Genomic DNA, 17,242 nt, shown 5'->3' on the forward strand with positions numbered 1-17,242 from the left:
TTTCTGTGTGGGAGCAAACTGTTGAAATCCTTACTTAATGTATACTAAGCTGATCTTCTGTATATTAAGATAATCGAAAATGAATCTTGATGTGAATGGAAGGGGAGAGGGAGTGGGAAAGGGGAGGGTTGTGGGTGGGAGGGACGGTATGGGGGGGAAGCCATTGTAATCCATAAGTGGTACTTTGGAAATTTATATTCATTAAATAAAAGTTAAAAAAAAAATAAAAAAAATGCTATGGAAAACTGGCTCAAATTTCATGTATGTCTAATATTGATAAAAATGGAAACAAAAATTTTAAAGATAAATGAAGGAAGCAAGCTTGCTATGACCTCTCTCAACCTTCTCATACAGACCTCTGAAGATAGAGTCAAGCTCGGTTTTTACGCATGAGGGAGACCCAAATCAGTTGTGAGGGAGGTGTGAGGGAAACTGAGAAGCACCACTAACCATGCTGAGCCACACCCTGAACATGATCTCATGGCTGCTCTGTTCCTAAAAATGTTTTCATTTGTAAACTACTAATGTCAATGAGGGAGAACGTGGGTATTTTTACAGAAAAGGATTATCACTTCCTAGATATTTGGCAACAAGTCCAATATTCCTGATATCCTAAAGGAAACTGCCAGGCAGGATTGCTGTGAGCTAGCGCCCAATTGACTTGATGCATCTATGAAAATATAGACTCTTGGGGCTGGCACTTGTGGCATAGTGGGCTAATCCTCCATCTGCAGAGAGTTCCAGCTGCTCCACTTCCGATCCTACTCTCTGCTATGGCCTGGGAAACCAGTAGAGGATGGCCCAAGTGCTTGGACCCCGTCACCCATAGGGGAGAGCCAGAAGAAGCTCCTGGCTCCTGGCTTCAGATCGGCTCAGCTCCAGCCCTTGAGGCCCTTGGAGAGTGAACAAGCAGATGGAAGACCTTTACATCTGTGTCTCCCTCTCTGTCTGAAACTCTACCTCTCAAATAAATTAATTTTAAAAAAAGAAAAGAAACTATATTCTTTTTTTCTCTGGTGATTCACAAATAATGTATAACAGCTAAATTTTATAAACTTAAGGTAGAAAATGAGAGAGATCTTTATAACTTTGCTCCTCTAAGAACTCTATCAAACCAAACTGAGGTAGAAAAATTTGATAATGTACACTTCAGATTCATAAGCAGATAAGTAATAAGTGAATTTTTTAATAACTTATACAGTGCTAATGGGAACTTTAGCATTTCCCCTTCTAAGAAAAAGAATCTTAAAACAAAAGTTTGCTGGAACTTACATACAATAATAAATATGTCTAATTATCTTTGTAGAATCTTCATGTTTTAAATATGGTAGCGAGCCCTTTGGGGAGAGAAATCTCAATTAAATAAGGTCAGATTAGGTAACAAGGAGCCTCAATATAGCAACTTGAAATTATGTGAAAATATCCACGGAACTGTAATAAGCTGAAAACCACTCACATGCGCCAAACTTCCTCTGAGGGAAAGGACAAGGTACAGCTGAAGGAAGTAATTTTCTTTTGAACTTTTTATGTTGAATTTTTTCAAATGCATAGACAATTTAAAAGAATAAAATACAAACACCCATATTTCCTCCACGTAGATTTTGTCAGTGATGAAGATTTTACCATATTTGCCTTCTCACTCTTGCTTGATCCATCTCTCCTCCTCTCTGTGTGGTATGTGTTTACATGCACACATACCCATATTTTTCCCCTGAATCATTTGAAAATATTTTTATTTAAATTTTATCCTGTTACTATATAAGCATCTCCTAAGAATAGAAATATTCTCCTTTATAACCACAATACCATTAAGATACATCAGAAAATTAATACTAGTTCAACAACAGCATGCAATATACAAGGGACTGACACAAAGTTGATGGAAAATGCTGATTATCTTCTAATTTCATTTCTACAAAGTTTTTGAAGCTCCTTCATATATAGCCCATTTTAAAACTTTTCTAATTGTTTTCTGTAGCTGGTTTCATTTTGTTCTCTGCTCCAGGATCCCATCAAGTATCACACATTGCATTTGGTTGTACCATCTCTGGAAGGAATGCTTAAATCAGCCAGAATGCTTTATCCTGCATCAGGTGGCATACCCCAGGAACAACTGATGACTACTTAGGAAGGCAGACATCATTAATTGTGGGTCCAGCTATTGTTTTGCTGAGTGAAGCCAAAGTATGAGGCCAAAATTGGATGGGTAGTAGCAACAGAGGAGGGACTGCCTTCTTACCACCATGTTTTCATAAAAGGTTGAAACAATTACTTAGGCTAAGGACACAGAGCACACCTTGAGCAGCAAGTTTTAAGAAAGAAGGACACTATTAGCATGTGCAGGACACCAAATGATTGAGCTCTTCAGTGATTCTAGGTTGATACTAACTTAGAAAATAATGAACAATATTAATTTTAACTTAACAAAAAGAACAATGTACCCCCAAATTACCTCATCTGTAACTGCTCATCTGACATTTGTAGCTCCTCTTTTAAACGCTTATACCTGTCTTCTCTCAGCAGCCTCGAGCCATCATAGAGGCTTAGCTCTCGATCATGGATTAACCTAATCAAATAAGAGAAAGTCAGGCAACAGGATCGATCAGCTTCAAACACTGACATCATTAGAGGCAGAATCAGTCAACGTACTAATTTTGTCTGTTATTTCTGGCAATCAAGTCTAAAAATTTCTTAGATAAATATTTCAAAATTTCAAGTTGCTCATTCCTGTTACACTCAGAAAAACCACTGGATTATTCAATGGAGGGAAGAAGCCATGAATGCTAAATATGGATAGGGAGCAGGAAGAAGGAGAGGAAAAGAAACATCTGAATGAGTGTCTCTGGATAACCATGAGAGGCACATGAGTACTGATGACAAGCCAGTTTGGCACACACTCCCTTGAGTCAAATGTAACTCTTTAAGTGATGAGATTATCAAAATATTTCTATCTTTAGAATTATAGACCTAAAATATAAAAAATCTCCATAATGAAATAACTACATTGCTATTGCACATTCCAACACAGATGGTGATCTAATCAAACCACAAACGGCATTGTCTTCAATGCTGCACTGGCTGACAAGCACTGCTCTAGAGGCTGGTGCTGTGGCACGGTCTGTGATGTCAGCATCCTGTGTGGGCACTGGTTCAAGTCCTAGTTACACCTCTTCCAATCCAGCTCTCTGTTAATGGCCTGGGAAAGCAGAAGATGGCCCAAGTGCTTGGACCCCTGCACTGACATGGGAAACCTGGAGGAAGCTCCTGATTCCTGGCTTTGAATTGGCTCAGCTCCGGCCATTGCGGCCATTTGGGGAGTGAACCAATGGATGGAAGACCTCTTTCTCTGTCTCTACCTCTCTGTCTGTAACTCTGCCTCTCAAATAAATAAATAATTTTGTCTTTAAAAAAGCACTGTTCAGGCTGGCACCATGGCTAAATAGGCTAATCCTCCGCCTGTGGCGCTGGCACCCCAGGGTTCTAGTCCCGGTCGGAGCGCTGGATTCTGTCCCGGATGCTCCTCTTCCAGGCCAGCTCTCTGCTGTGGCCTGGGAGTGCAGTGGAGGATGGCCCAAATCCTTGGGCCCTGCACCTGCTTGGGAGACTGGGAGAGGCACCTGGCTCCTGGCTTTGGATCAGCGCGGTGCACCGGCCGCAGTACGCCGGCCGCAGCGGCCATTGGGAGGTGAACCAACGGAAAAGGAAGACCTTTCTCTCTGTCTCTCTCTCTCTCACTGTCCACTCTGCCTGTCAAAAACAAATAAATAAAAAAGAAGCACAGTTCTACATCTTATATTAACCACTAAGTTTCCTGATGCCCATGATAGAGTTGTGACCCACAATCTCCATTCTGTAGGCACTGAGAAAAGAGGAGACTCTATTAGGTAAAGGTTAGGGGTATGAGCGGTGCAATATCAGACTTACAGGTGGCTTCAAGCACAGGTCTATGTCTGAAGTGATGAGTAGGGAGAGAAGAGAAATATTCCATCTCTCTAAACATTTGCCTTTTATAAAATTAAGGCAATAATACCAGCCTCAAAGTGTTGCTGCAAAATTAAACACCTCATATGAGTTTAAAATACATGCTTGATATAGTTGTTCTCAATCTTGACTGTACGTTAGAGTCTTCTGGGAAGTACTTAAAAATATCAATGGTCAGACCTCAGGTTGGACCAACTGCATCAGAATTCCTGATGATGGAGTCCAAGCGTCAGTATTTTGAAGTTCTCAGAACACAAGGTAATTCTAGGGTTGAGAACCGGGGAAGGACTGGCTTAACACAATGGCCGGCACAGAGTTAAGTATTCAATTAATGGTAGCTGCAGCTGTTACTATTACTACTTGGCCAAACATGAAAGAGAAAGTCAATTAAAGTAGACTGGCATTATTTTATGGAATCTGTATTTGTTTGGCTCAGAGAGAAAAGCATTTAAAATCTATGAAATGTTTATGGTAAATCACTGAAACGTAGCCATCAAAATTTTCAAATACTTTCAAATCTAATCAGTATCAACACAATGTATTTGAAGTCTTCAATTATATTTAGTACTTGCATCTTGTTAAGGATAAAAACCAAATGGTTAAGTTAAAGGTATATTCTACTTTTTGACTTTTCTTAATAATTCAGAATTAAAAATCATACATCTACAAGATGAAATTTAAAATCAGTATACGTAATCTCCTAAAATGATACAAGATAGAAATACTTTCCATGAAAGTAAAGCATTCAGAATCTTATCTCAACATTAAATTCTAGAGAAGTTTTAGGAATGTGAGGCTATTTTTACCTAAACTGAAACAAGAAAACAACAGTTATATAAATGTTCAAGTCTCTAACAACAAAGTAAGCATTTTAGTCCATATAAAATATAATCAAGAGGCCAATGCTGTAACGTACTGGGCTAAGCTTCTGCCTGCAGTGCTGGCATCCCCTGTGGGCACTGATTCTGGTCCTGGCTGCTCCTGTTCAGGTCCAGCTCTCTGCTATGGCCTGGGAAGGCAGAAGATGGCCCAAGTGTTTGGGCCCCTGTACCCGAGCAAGGGATCCAGAAGTACCTGGCTTTGGATAGGTCCAGCTCCATCTGTTGTGGCATTTGGGTAGTGAAACAGAGGATGGAAGACCTTTCTTTCTGTCTCTCCCTCTCTCTGTAATTCTACTTCTCAAATAAATACAATCTTAATATATATATATATAATATGTAATCAAACAGCTATTACATATATTATATAAAAAGTACATTTCTCTCCATCCCCATTTTTTTATAAAGATTTATTTATTTATTTGAAAGGTAGAGTTACAGAGAGGTAGAAGCAGAGAGAGAGAAAAAAAGAGAGAGAGAGAGAGAGAGGTCTTCTATCCACTGGTTCACTCCCCAGATGGCCACAATGGCCGGAGCTGCGCTGATCCGAAGCCAGGAGCCAGGAGACTCTTCTGCGCCTCCCATTTAGTAACAGGGGCCGAAAGACATGGGCCATCTTCTACTGCTTTCTCAGGTCATAGCAGAAAGCTGGATCGGAAGTGGAGCAGCCAGGACTTGAACCAGCACCGATATGGGATGCTGGCACTACAGGTGGCGGCTTTACCTGCTACACCATGGTGCGGGTCCCCTCCTCCCAATTTTAACAAGATCAACCAATAAAGCAGACGTGATTCAGAGTCAATTTCTGAACAGTGAAGCTACAATCCTGACAAACTGGAGAAACTTCAGCTATGAGACTTTTTGCTGATTTAAATCTGTATATGTAAAGCCTTTCAAAATTACTATGGAAAAGTTTTCTTTTTTCAGCTATTACAAAGTTTTGCTATACCAGTGGCTTTCCTCCAAATGTTCATCAATTGGCATTTTACAGTATGTGTTTATAATAATAAAAGTCTGCCATTTTACTTGGATATAGAATCAGGAATTTCTCATAATCCTCATAATTCAGTTTTTAAAACAGAACTGAAAGACTTCCATGTCTACTGCTTGTTTGTGTGTATTGAATGTGGATGTGTATTTTGTTTTGTGTGACTCATACAAACCTCTGCAATACAGCAAGTGTGCCGGTGTTGACCCGGTGAATGCCATCCAACAAGACCAGCTTGCCTTCCAGGGCTGCATTCACAAGAGGGGAAGACCGCCAGGCGGTGTCTCCATTTGGAAGAGTGTATCTCTGTTGTAGCAGATCACGTGCAGTCATATCCTAAAAGCAATTCGCAGTACCCACAAAAGAACACACGGAATTAATTTTTAAGACACAGATGGAAGCTTATCTAGTTTAATGAAGTCACCTTTCTCTGAATATGTCAAGCCTTGTAACAACTGGGAAACATCTATGATACAACGAAAGAAAGGGCCTTGTCATCCTGTTTTTCAGTGGTGTGGTACTGTTTTTACAGTTTGTATACAATTTTCTGCCCAACACATTACTTATCTCAAAACTGCTGCCTTCAGATTTGGCCAATGCAAGTCACAGACAATATAAGGGATCATTAAAATCTTCAGAAAACTTCTTTTGGTCTTTTGAGGTTTCCTCTTATTACTAATTCAAATGATAGAGTAGGAATGAGGGTTTTTCCTAACCTTTTCCTTTTATTTGACATTTCCCTCCTACTTAAAATGTTCATATAGCAGTGAACTCCACCTTTCTTTAATGGAGTTTAAATCAAGTGGCTCAAAGATGCTTATCAAGAATGTGCATTTTCTTGTAGTTGATGCGGTCTCCTGAAAAGCCAGGATAGAGACCATCACAGTGAGTCTTATAACGGAGGAGACCAAGGAGGCCAGTCATCAAATGAGGTACAGGAATTCAGAAACAATAGCATGGCACTTACCAAGGCATTTTTAAAAGTGCACACACAATGTGCTAGCACTAAAATAGAGTAAAGATCTAAGCAAACTATCAATAGTCATGGTATACAGAAGTCTATCTACTGTAAAAATTTGGTGCCATACAGTATGAACAATTTTTTTCTTACATGTGCTACCATGAGGATGGTTTGTTTTTTGTTACCAGTTTCACATACATTTTGTGTCATTTATATCAAAGAAAAGTTAAACATTTACAGTTACTTTCATCTAAAACTTTAAAGTCTTCCATAAATTCTTTGATGCTCACTCCAAGCTCTTTAAAAAATTTTTATTTATTTATTTATTTATTTGAGAGGCAGATGAACAGAGCTCACATCTACCAGTTCCTCTTCAAATGCCCACAACAGCCAGGACTGAGCCAGGCCAAAGCCTGCAGGAGAGCACTCAATCTAGGTCTCCCACATGGGTAGCAAGAACCCAACTATTTGAATGATCCATTGCCACTGCCTCCAAGAATCTGCATTAGCAGGAAGTTGGAGTCAGGAGCTGGAGTGCCTTAATTATTTCAGCGTACTTTTTTTGTTTGCTTAATCAACAAAATACTGACTTATGATATATGAATGGGCTTGCACTGAAACATAAAGGCAATAAAGAGTAATAACATTTAAACTCAAAAAATTCTCATAGCCTTAAAGGGCTGACTTTGACACCTTATCAAAATTTGGACTACCTCTTTTATTAATTTTATTTAATCTTTCAATTATGACTCTCAAATTCTATACAAATATCATCATCAGTATGATTCTGTGCTGTCAAAAAAGTATAACAGCCAAGATCAAGCTCACCACCATCATCAGGGTTTGGTGAGATGGTGCATAGTGGGGATAAGCTCATTCCCATTCAGGGCTGTGCTAAAATGTATTGACTGCTCTGCAAGAAAAATAGGACAAAGTAAAAATAAGTGTTTGTGGGTCATTTGATGATCAAATTGTTTCAGAAATTAAGTGTATATACATAGAATGTATGTATGCAGACATAGATATTTGAACATACACATACATATAAAATCTTTTTTTGATTTACTTATTTATTTGAAAGGCAGAGTTAGAGAGAGGGAGAGACAGTGAGAGCTTCCACTCCTGGTTCACTCCCCAAAGGGCTGCAATGACTCGGGCTAAGATTAAAGTCAGGAGCCTGGATCTTCATCAAGGCCTCTCTCATACGAGTGGCAGAGGCCCAGGTATTTGGGCCATCTTCTCCTGCATTAGCAGGTAGCTGGATAGGAGGTGTTGCAGGTGGCAGCTTCACCTGTTACACCACAACATTGGTCTCTGGCCCCATCTTTTTATTAAAATAGGTAAATTTAAAGAAAACTCTTGGTAGTAATTATTTCAGAAAAAATATCTGCTATAAAGTCACATGGCATATTACCCTAGAAAATTAAACAAACAGAAAAAATGCTCCAGCAGACTGATTCAAAATCAAAGATTTGTATTAGAAACCACTAAGGTAAATAGTGGCAGAAAAATAAGGAAATAGTAAGTCTGGTTTCCTTTGAACACTCCTATTGGAAGCTGGAGGAGGTAGCATGTTACAAAGGCATCCCAGTGATATCATATTTTCAAAGAAATTGATGGATGTTAATTTTGAAAATCCTAGCTCTAGATTTAAAACAGATGATATCCTGGCCTAATTCAGCTTGGGGGTCATTTGCCTGGGTCCAGGAAAAGGAGGTAAACCATGTCTTGACTCAGGTAAACCATGATTTGGTTCAGACTCCAAAGGGAGGTAAGGCTAGTAGCTGGAAATATTTGTTTTGTTTTTTAAATTTCAATAGGGAGAATTCTTCATTCTCCCAATACATCTAAAATCACTACTCTGTTCTTGATATGAAAAAGCACTACTTCATTTAGTCATGATTCCAAAGTACTTTAATTTCTTGTTAATTCATACTGTGTACAGTCCTTGCCTCATTCTAGTAGGTAAATATTCACCAACAGAGCTGATAAGAAAGACAACCAGTACATAAGGCTCCTCTTTTCCGACCTAATAGCTGGAGACTCCCATATATTTAGGAAAATAAAGTGATTATTTGTTGCTACACAACAAGCTGTAACAGATCAATAAGCTCAATGCTGTTTATGCCAACCAAAACTACAGATCAAAAATAATTCTTCCTTTATTCCTTCTTCAGAGGCACAGAAAACGGCAAGCCCTTGGCATTATTATAACAGTAGTTGCTCAGTTTGATTCTAGAATTTAACCTCTCTGCATATCATCGTGGTAAAAAAGCCATCACCCCTCACTTCTAATATAATTTTGCAGTGAAACAAAAAACCCTCTTGAGGGGGAGAAGGAAGCATTCTCTTGAATATAAAGCTGCTGGCTTTCATAATTAAGTTCCTACTTGCAAGATTAAAAAATCAAGTCTTTCCTTAATGCATGAAAGTTATTTTCGGTTGTGTGAAAGTGCAAGGACACCAAGTAAAACTTCACAGAACAACTGGACCTAATTAGACCAGCACAGTCTAAATGACACGGGGATAAGCATTAATTTCAGGTAACAAGCAAATCCTTAAAGCAGAGTAATGAAATTTTCAAGTGCAGAATATCTGAGTTTTAGTAGCTTCAAATGGTTGCTTTAACATTTTCATTTATTTTAACATGCTGCATCATTTTATTTTTTCCACCTATGTGTACATCCTTTTCACAACTGGTAACACAAGTTGTTTTTTTTTTTTTTAAGTGTGCTCTTTTAAAAAATTGGTACTTTGAACATATACTAGTAAAAGTCAAGAAAGATGAATATCCTCATTTTTGCATATCTTTCTCTTATCCCTGAAACCTTTGAACCTCTGAGAATAAAAATAGCACTAATGATATCATAGAGCCCAAACCATTTCCTCTTTCTGCATTTCCTTAGAAATTTTAAAACAACAGGACATGAAATCTTGTTCCCTTAAAGCCACCATTGTCTAACCTTCAACGTCTCACCTTTATTCCGATGCCTGGAAAACATCCATATGCCTGCTAAGTTTCTGTGTCATTTTAAAACATGTTCTTTTGATTTGCAACAGAGAAATTTTACTGAAAATAAAAATGTCCTACTAAAATGAGAAGCATATCATACAAAATGTATCAGAGAATATAGATTTGAACCTTAAAGCAATTAAATACCTTAAAAGTCTTCAGTGCATTTGGCTAATTTTTCTGAGGTTCCCTTGAGAAACCCAGGTATAAATTATTACCTCAATAAAATAACTACATAAAGTAGTTATGTATAGGGTAGCTAGAATAAGATTAGAAGGTATAATGTCATTTAGAAAGAAAACTGAAATATTAAGTAAATTGTTAGACTATAAAGAAATGAGGGGCAGGTGTTGTGCAGCTAGTTAAGCCATGGTATGCAACGCCGGCATCCCTTATAAGCACTGGTTAAGAGTGCTGGCTGTTCCACGTCCAATCCAGCTCCCTGTGAATGCTCCTTGGAAAGCAGGCCCAAGTACTAGGGTCTCTGCAACCCACAGGGGAGACCTAGATAGAGGATTCTGGCTTCAGCCTGGTCCAGACCAGCTGTTGCAGTCGTTTGGGGAGTGAACCAGCAGATAGAAGATCTCTCCCCACTTCTGTGTTTCACTCTCTCACTCTTTAATTCCACCTTTCAAATAAATAAGATAAATTGTAAAAAAAAAAGACAAGACATTGGAGCTACCTCTCTTTAAATATGAGTGCTGATATGAACATAAAATTTTATACTTAATACATATATAACTTTTCTGATGGGGAATTAAAATAACAGCAAAAATAGAATATCAAATTGCTTATAGAATATGATTTCAACCACGTTAAAAATATATATACATTTCCATCACATCTAGGGACACAGAATAATTTCAGAAAGTATCCAAGTTGGCTTGCAAAAATGAGCTTGTGCTCAAAAATGTTACAACAAATACAGGAACAAATGATAGCAAAAGAAATTCTAAAGAAAAGTAGCTAGTCTGGATTTATCAGTCCACAGATAAACTGTCAACATAGGAACATACCAATTACACATTTCTGGCTATCTTCACAAATAAATAAACTTCTGATTAAAGTGTCAATTTTTTTGAGAAGAGTAGAAAAGTAGTGATTATGATGCTAATTACTCCATGAAATGATGATAGACTAAGTTAGTCTCCATTACTGCTTTAAAATATCACTAATTATAGATGTAAAAGATTAAAATAAATCTATATTAGTTAAAAGTAAGTATATCTCTATGTGGACGTGATTCTTCATTTTCATGTTATGAATTAAAAACAAACAGTGGGGGCCAGCACTGTGGTGCATCGGGTTAACGCCCCGGCCTGAGTGCTGGCATCCCATATGGATGCCGGTTCTAGTTCCAGCTGCTCCTCTTCCAATCCAGCTCTCTGCTATGGCCTGGGATAGCAGCAGAAGATGTCCCAAATCCTTGGGCCCCTGCACCCATGTGGGAGACCCAGAAGAAGCTCCTGGCTCCTGGTTTCAGATCAGCACAGCTCTGACCATTCCGGCCATTCCGGCCATCTGGGGAGTGAACCAGTGGATAGTAGACCGCCCTCTCTGTCTCTACCTCTCTCTACAACTCTGTCTTGCAAATAAATAAATCTTTAAAAAAATAAAAAAAACAGTAGGCACTTATTTTTAATGGGGGTAAATAGGCATTATGAGTGATTTTGCTTTCTGAAAGAAACTAGCTAGTACTCTAGTTTTTCTAGGACTTAAGTAATTTTTGCTTAAAATTATTTAAGGCAGAACTTATACTACCAGTAGAAAAAACACTAAGAAAATCTGAAATTCAAGTAAACAAAAGAACATGTACAAGAAGACTAGCTGATGTAAGCCATCAATTTTGCAATAAGGAACTAATTATGTCCATACCTATTAATGGCAGAATACTGTATAAATATTGTACAAACACAGAATGTTAATAATTTTTAGGTCTTAGAATAGAAACAAAGCCATTATTTACAGAGTCTAAGTGTGCTCAGTGAACAGAACACAAGGCATGCTGCCAACATTCCGCAGTGTCATTTATGTTTGATCTCACAAAGGCCTCTCATTTTACATATATTGTAAAATTATTTGTAAACTCTCCCATGCTTCTCCCTCATGTTTTTCTTTTAAAGAACTATTTTTAACCTGTTGCATATAAAAGAAATGCTCCCTTTTATGTGTTTGATGAGATTGGACATTACAAGTCTACCATGATTATTTTAAGTTACATGGCTATCAATGGGAAGAAGTGAATCATTTTAAGCTCTATTCATTGTAACCACTGGGACCTATTTCAAGATGATCCACTTTAGTTTAAGATTTATCCCATGAACATAGAAAAAAATTCTCTGGTTGAAGCTAATCAGAAGTAAAATCCACTATCTTGCTAATAACATCTCAACACTAGGACATTGTATTGAAGTAACAAACCAAATGAGAGCCAAGGTCCATGTAGGTATAGATAATGTCATATGTAATTACTGAAAACACCCAGTCAAATAACTTCCGCTAGTATCCTTTCAGTACTGTAAAGGCTAGAAAACCTGAAACATCATCTCTTCGTGCATTTGCAGGTAGAATTCTGTACATGACTCAGGTTCTGGCAGTAAGGGAAACTGGGAAGATGGCAGGCAGTGGTGGGAGTAAAGAGAGAGCTGGCATGAAGACAGCAGCTCTTCTAGCACAGCTATGGGTGGCGTTCTCCTGGCTCTGTCATCCCTAACTGGGTAAAATCTAAATCTCTTGTTTCTTCCAGAAATTCTTCAAGCTGATGCCCTGTAGTGACTATCTCTCCATCTCAGATACACAGAATGAATAATGTTTCTCACAAGGAAAATCACGACTTATGGATGATTTTTAAAAAAGTAAATCAACTATTAAAGTTTGGGAATAAAATGTTTCTAAACAACTAAGTATTTTTAAAATGGTCAGAGGTGTTTCAAGCACAAAGGCAAAAAGTTGAGCTGATAGTTAAACATTCCAGCACACACAAACTAAAGAATCTCATATTTCACTCAAATATTGTAAATTCTGCTGCATTTTATCACAAATATTTAACCCTGGTGGAATAATAGGTAGAGAAATAGCAATTAATTCTAGTTTAAATTTCTGCAAAAAATATTTGCTTTACAATAAATTAGTTTTTTAAAACAAGAAATAGGACTTACTTATCATTAAGGATTTATTTATTTATTTACTGAAATGCGGAGTTACAGAAAGAAGGGGGTGAGACAGAAAGAGAGATCCTTCATTGGCTGGTTTACACCTCAAATGGCTACAACAATCAGGACGGGGCTGGACTGAAGCCAGGCGTGTCATCCAGCTCTCCCACATGGGTTGTGGGGCCCAAGCATTTGGGCTATCTTCCACTGTCTTCCCAGGCCCACCAACAGTGAGCTGGACAGGAAGAGGAGCAGCCTGGATGCCTCATATGTGATGCCGATGTCACAGGAGGCAGCCAAACTTGCTATGCCACAACACTGGCCCCACAAATAGGATTTGAAGTCAGGGTTGGCATATGTACCAATTACTTGTGTGGTATTCCGTAAAGAAGCTGGAAGCAGATATGTCATTTGACCATACTCAACATTACTCAAATCCCTGCTAGTCAGCCAAGGTCAACATGTGGTACAGCTGTGTACAGAATGAAGCAGACTGGGTCTCAATTCCACTTCTGTGACTTCCTTATCATGTGACAGAGGGATACATTGAGTTACACACCTTTAGATTTAAATGTGTAAGTAAATTAAAGCTGAATCTAAATCAGTTACAGAAACAAAACATTTAAATATACCAACAAATATACAAATATTTAAATGTGCCAATAAAAATTCTTGTCTTAGAATCTGAAGAAAAGGTGATATTGAAGCTGACAGAAATAGTAAACAAACACTGACAAAGAAGGTTAGATTTGAGTCGGTTATTTAAAAGTCATCTGAAATTATCAAAGTGTATTTATTCACTCAATAGATACTGAGTGCCTATTACATTCAAGACTATGTCAGGTGCTGAGAATACAGTAGTGAAATAGATAAACATGGACCCTGGATTCTAGTGGGAAGAAAACAAAGCTAGGTGAAAGAAAGGAGGCACAGATGGAAAAGGAAGAAAGGGAAGGAGGAGACACAGATAACAAAAGAGTACCTAGTGGTCAGTTTTACATGGAAAACAGCAGGTTATGTGATAACCAGTGACTCAGAGTCAAGGATACCTTCCCTGAGGATATCTAAGTTCAGATCTCAATGTTAAGAGCTCAAGGGAAGAGAATTCCAGGCTGAGGAAATAATCTATGGAATACCTTGAAGCAGAAAGAAGCTAGACAGCTGTAAGTGACTTAATATAGACATTCATAAGAAACAATCAGCAGAGGTTTGGGGAGGGAGGGAGAATCTTGGGGAGGGAGACTTGGCTCAGGTCATCTGGAACAATGCCTCTCAACCCTGGCAGCCTGTTAGAATTTAAAAAATACTGAATTCCAGATCTTATCTCACAACAATTCCTTTAGATTATCTGGTAGTAGAACCTTCAAAATGAAAGATTTTCAAATATCCCTGTGTGGCTCTAATAGGCAACCTCAATAACTGGAAGGCACATAAACCAAGGTAAAGAGTTTTCATTGTATTCCATGTAGAATGGTAATCTGTTGGGTCCAAGCAAGGAAATGACATGATCCAGTTTATATTAAAAGGCAACTGTGTAACTACGGTTTAAAGCAGTAAACAGAACAGAATACATTGAGTTTGATGCATGCAAATATTCATGACATAATTGATATGTAAAATTCCACAAGCCTACTGTGTTTTCCAACAAAATCTCAACAATGGATCCGGTGATGGTGATGTCAAAGGTTACAATGGAACCTCAAATAAAATGACAGAAAACTGATAATTGGCTATTAGGGGTGAATGGGGTGGGAAGAGGCCAGGAAGTGAGCCAGGGCCTCACTACCCATCAGCTCTTTTAACTGGCACCTTCCTCATGAAGCTAAATCTGCTGTATCTGAATTGATCCTCCATGGGAGACAGGGTACAGCAGGAAGCCAAACGCCTGTTCACTGGGTACAGAGTAAGAATGTATTGAGGATTCAGAGAGAGTCATTAAGGAGAAATCTGGAATCTCCTGCGTGAAGCAGCACAGAACTTGCTGAGTAAAGAAAAGGGCCAGCAGAGTTTGCAAAGCAAGCACCCTACCTGTGTGATAGCTGCATTCTTCCTTTGTGCAGAGTTTTCCTGCCTACAGCCACCTCAAACTCCGAGAGCTTAAGAGAAACACAGGAAATTAGCAGGAAGCAGCACAGGAGATGAGCTGGCTAAGGCTCCTGTTCATATTAAATTTTTTTAACAGCAGTCAACAGAGTGCAAAGTAAGGGTTTAAGCAGCTTTACCATGTCAAATCTCAAGATGCTTCAACTCCAAGTTCCTGGAGGTTGCCTGTTCTGAGGTTGGTGCTGTGGCATAGCAGGTAAAGCCACTGCCTGCAGTGCCAGCATCCCATGTACTCGCTGGTTCCTGTCCCAGCTGCTCCTCTTCCCATCCTCTGCTATGGCCTGGGAAAGCAGTAGAAGATGGCCCAAGTGCTTGGGGCCTTGCACTCACATGTGAGGCCTAAAAGTAGCTCCTGGCTCCTGGCTTTGGATTGGCCCAGCTCCAGCCATTGCAGCCGTTTGTGGAGTTAACCATCGGATGGAAGATCTCTCTCTTTCTGCCTATGCCTCTCCCTCTCTGAAACACTGACTTTCAAATAAATAATCTTAAAAAAAAAAAGATTGCCTGTTCCTTTTCTGACTTTTTTGCTCTAAATAATTTTGTTTTTTTAAAAGATTTATTTATTTATTTGCAAGTCAGAGTTACACAGAGAGAGAAGAGAGGGAAAGAGAGAGAAAGAGAGAAAGAGGTCTTCCATCCGATGGTTCACTTCCCAACTGGCCGCAATGGCCGGAACTGTGCTGATCCGAAGCCAGGAGCCAGGAGCCAGGAGCCAGGAGCTTCTTTCAGGTCTCCCACACAGGTGCAGGAGCCCAAGGCCTTGGGCCATCCTCTACTGCTTTCCCAGGCCATACCAGAGAGCTGAGCAGCTGGATCGGAAGTGTTGCGGCCAATTGGAGAGTGAACTAGTGAATTAAAGATCTCTCTCTCTCTCTCTCTCTCTCTTTCTCATCTCTCTGACTCTTCCTCTCTCTGTGTAACTCTGGCTTTTAAATAAATAAAGTACCTTTTTTTTCCAAAAAATATACATTTCAAACAAAAGTGCTAACAAATATCAAGCTTGAATTTTATTAATAATATGATAACTTCATTGCACTGTGCCCTGATGTTTGAAGCTATTCCACAGTGAGATCCCAAATTTGAAGTTCTTTCCCCCTTCATTTTTATGGGTCATTACTAATAGTAAAAGAAATACCTTTCAGGCTGAATTACTTTATTTGGTTGGGTTCCTTGCTCACGTTACTTTGTTTTCTTCTTTGGGCTAATGGATTTGGCTGTTCTGAAATGCTTATTTTTACAAACATACCCAAAGGCCTAATAGTGTGTTTTTATAAATCTAATAAATACCTCATGATAACTAAATTTGTTAAGATAAACAAAAGATGTTGTTCATTACTTAAAAAAAAAAGTACACTGTTTTAATTAAATAAGCAGTCAAGTGTATTCTTTAAAAGTAATTCAGACCCCTGTGGACTCAGGCACCAGGCCCATCTAGTGGACACTGGCATCAGTCCTGACACAACAGACTCGTGACTGGGCTCATTTCCATGGATACAGCCCTGTTGCCAGGTTGGATCCTGCAGACTGCAGCTAATGGCCTGCCACAGCACCATGTCAACTTGTGTGGAACCAGATTTCAGACCAACTCCTGCAGGATCAGGCACCAAAACCAGCCATCTACCGACTAAGCTATCAGATCAGCCCAACCAAGGACTCCAATAGCAAGCCCATCCAAGGACCCCATTGGATGACTCACCAGAATCAACACCTGGGGTGACTACTGAAGGCATTCTGTTTCAAAGCCAGGCTAAAGAGACAGATGAGGTGCCTACTTCTTCAAATGCATTGATATCAGCACAAGACCAAGGGAACACAATCAGAAAAATATGACACTAACAGAAAAACAAAACAAAGTACCAGTAACTGGCCCAAAAGAAATGGAAATTGTGAACTAACTGGCAGAGAATTTAAGACCATCATCTGAAAGAAACACAGTGAGTTACAAGAATACACAAATAAATGACTAAATGGTATCAGGAAAACGACATGAACAAGATGAAAAGCTCAACAAAGAAACAGAAAGCATAAAAGATACAAACACAAATTTCTGAAAATAAAGAATATAATAATTGAATTTAAAAATACAGCATATAGCTTCAACAACTGACTCAAGCAAAAGAATCAGTGAGCTTGAAGAAAGGTCATTTGAAATTCTATAGTCAGGGG

The 17,242-nt window shown here is 38.8% G+C and overlaps 1 protein-coding gene across 2 annotated transcripts in view; it reads right to left on the reverse strand.

The window, feature by feature from the left end:
- VWA8 (von Willebrand factor A domain containing 8) overlaps nucleotides 1–17,242 on the reverse strand; it is a 407,445-nt gene that overhangs the window by 250,824 nt on the left and 139,379 nt on the right. For both annotated transcript variants that reach the window (XM_008260014.5, XM_051850641.3), the window contains 2 exons: nucleotides 6,023–6,183; nucleotides 2,453–2,566 (listed from right to left, as the gene is read on the reverse strand). In XM_008260014.5, the coding sequence (XP_008258236.3) occupies nucleotides 2,453–2,566; nucleotides 6,023–6,183 (275 nt within the window). The remainder of the gene's footprint in view (nucleotides 1–2,452; nucleotides 2,567–6,022; nucleotides 6,184–17,242) is intronic.

Source organism: Oryctolagus cuniculus, chromosome 9 (assembly GCF_051225735.1).
Source record: "Oryctolagus cuniculus isolate XC-2025 breed Fujian yellow rabbit chromosome 9, ASM5122573v1, whole genome shotgun sequence".
Lineage (NCBI taxonomy): Eukaryota > Metazoa > Chordata > Mammalia > Lagomorpha > Leporidae > Oryctolagus > Oryctolagus cuniculus.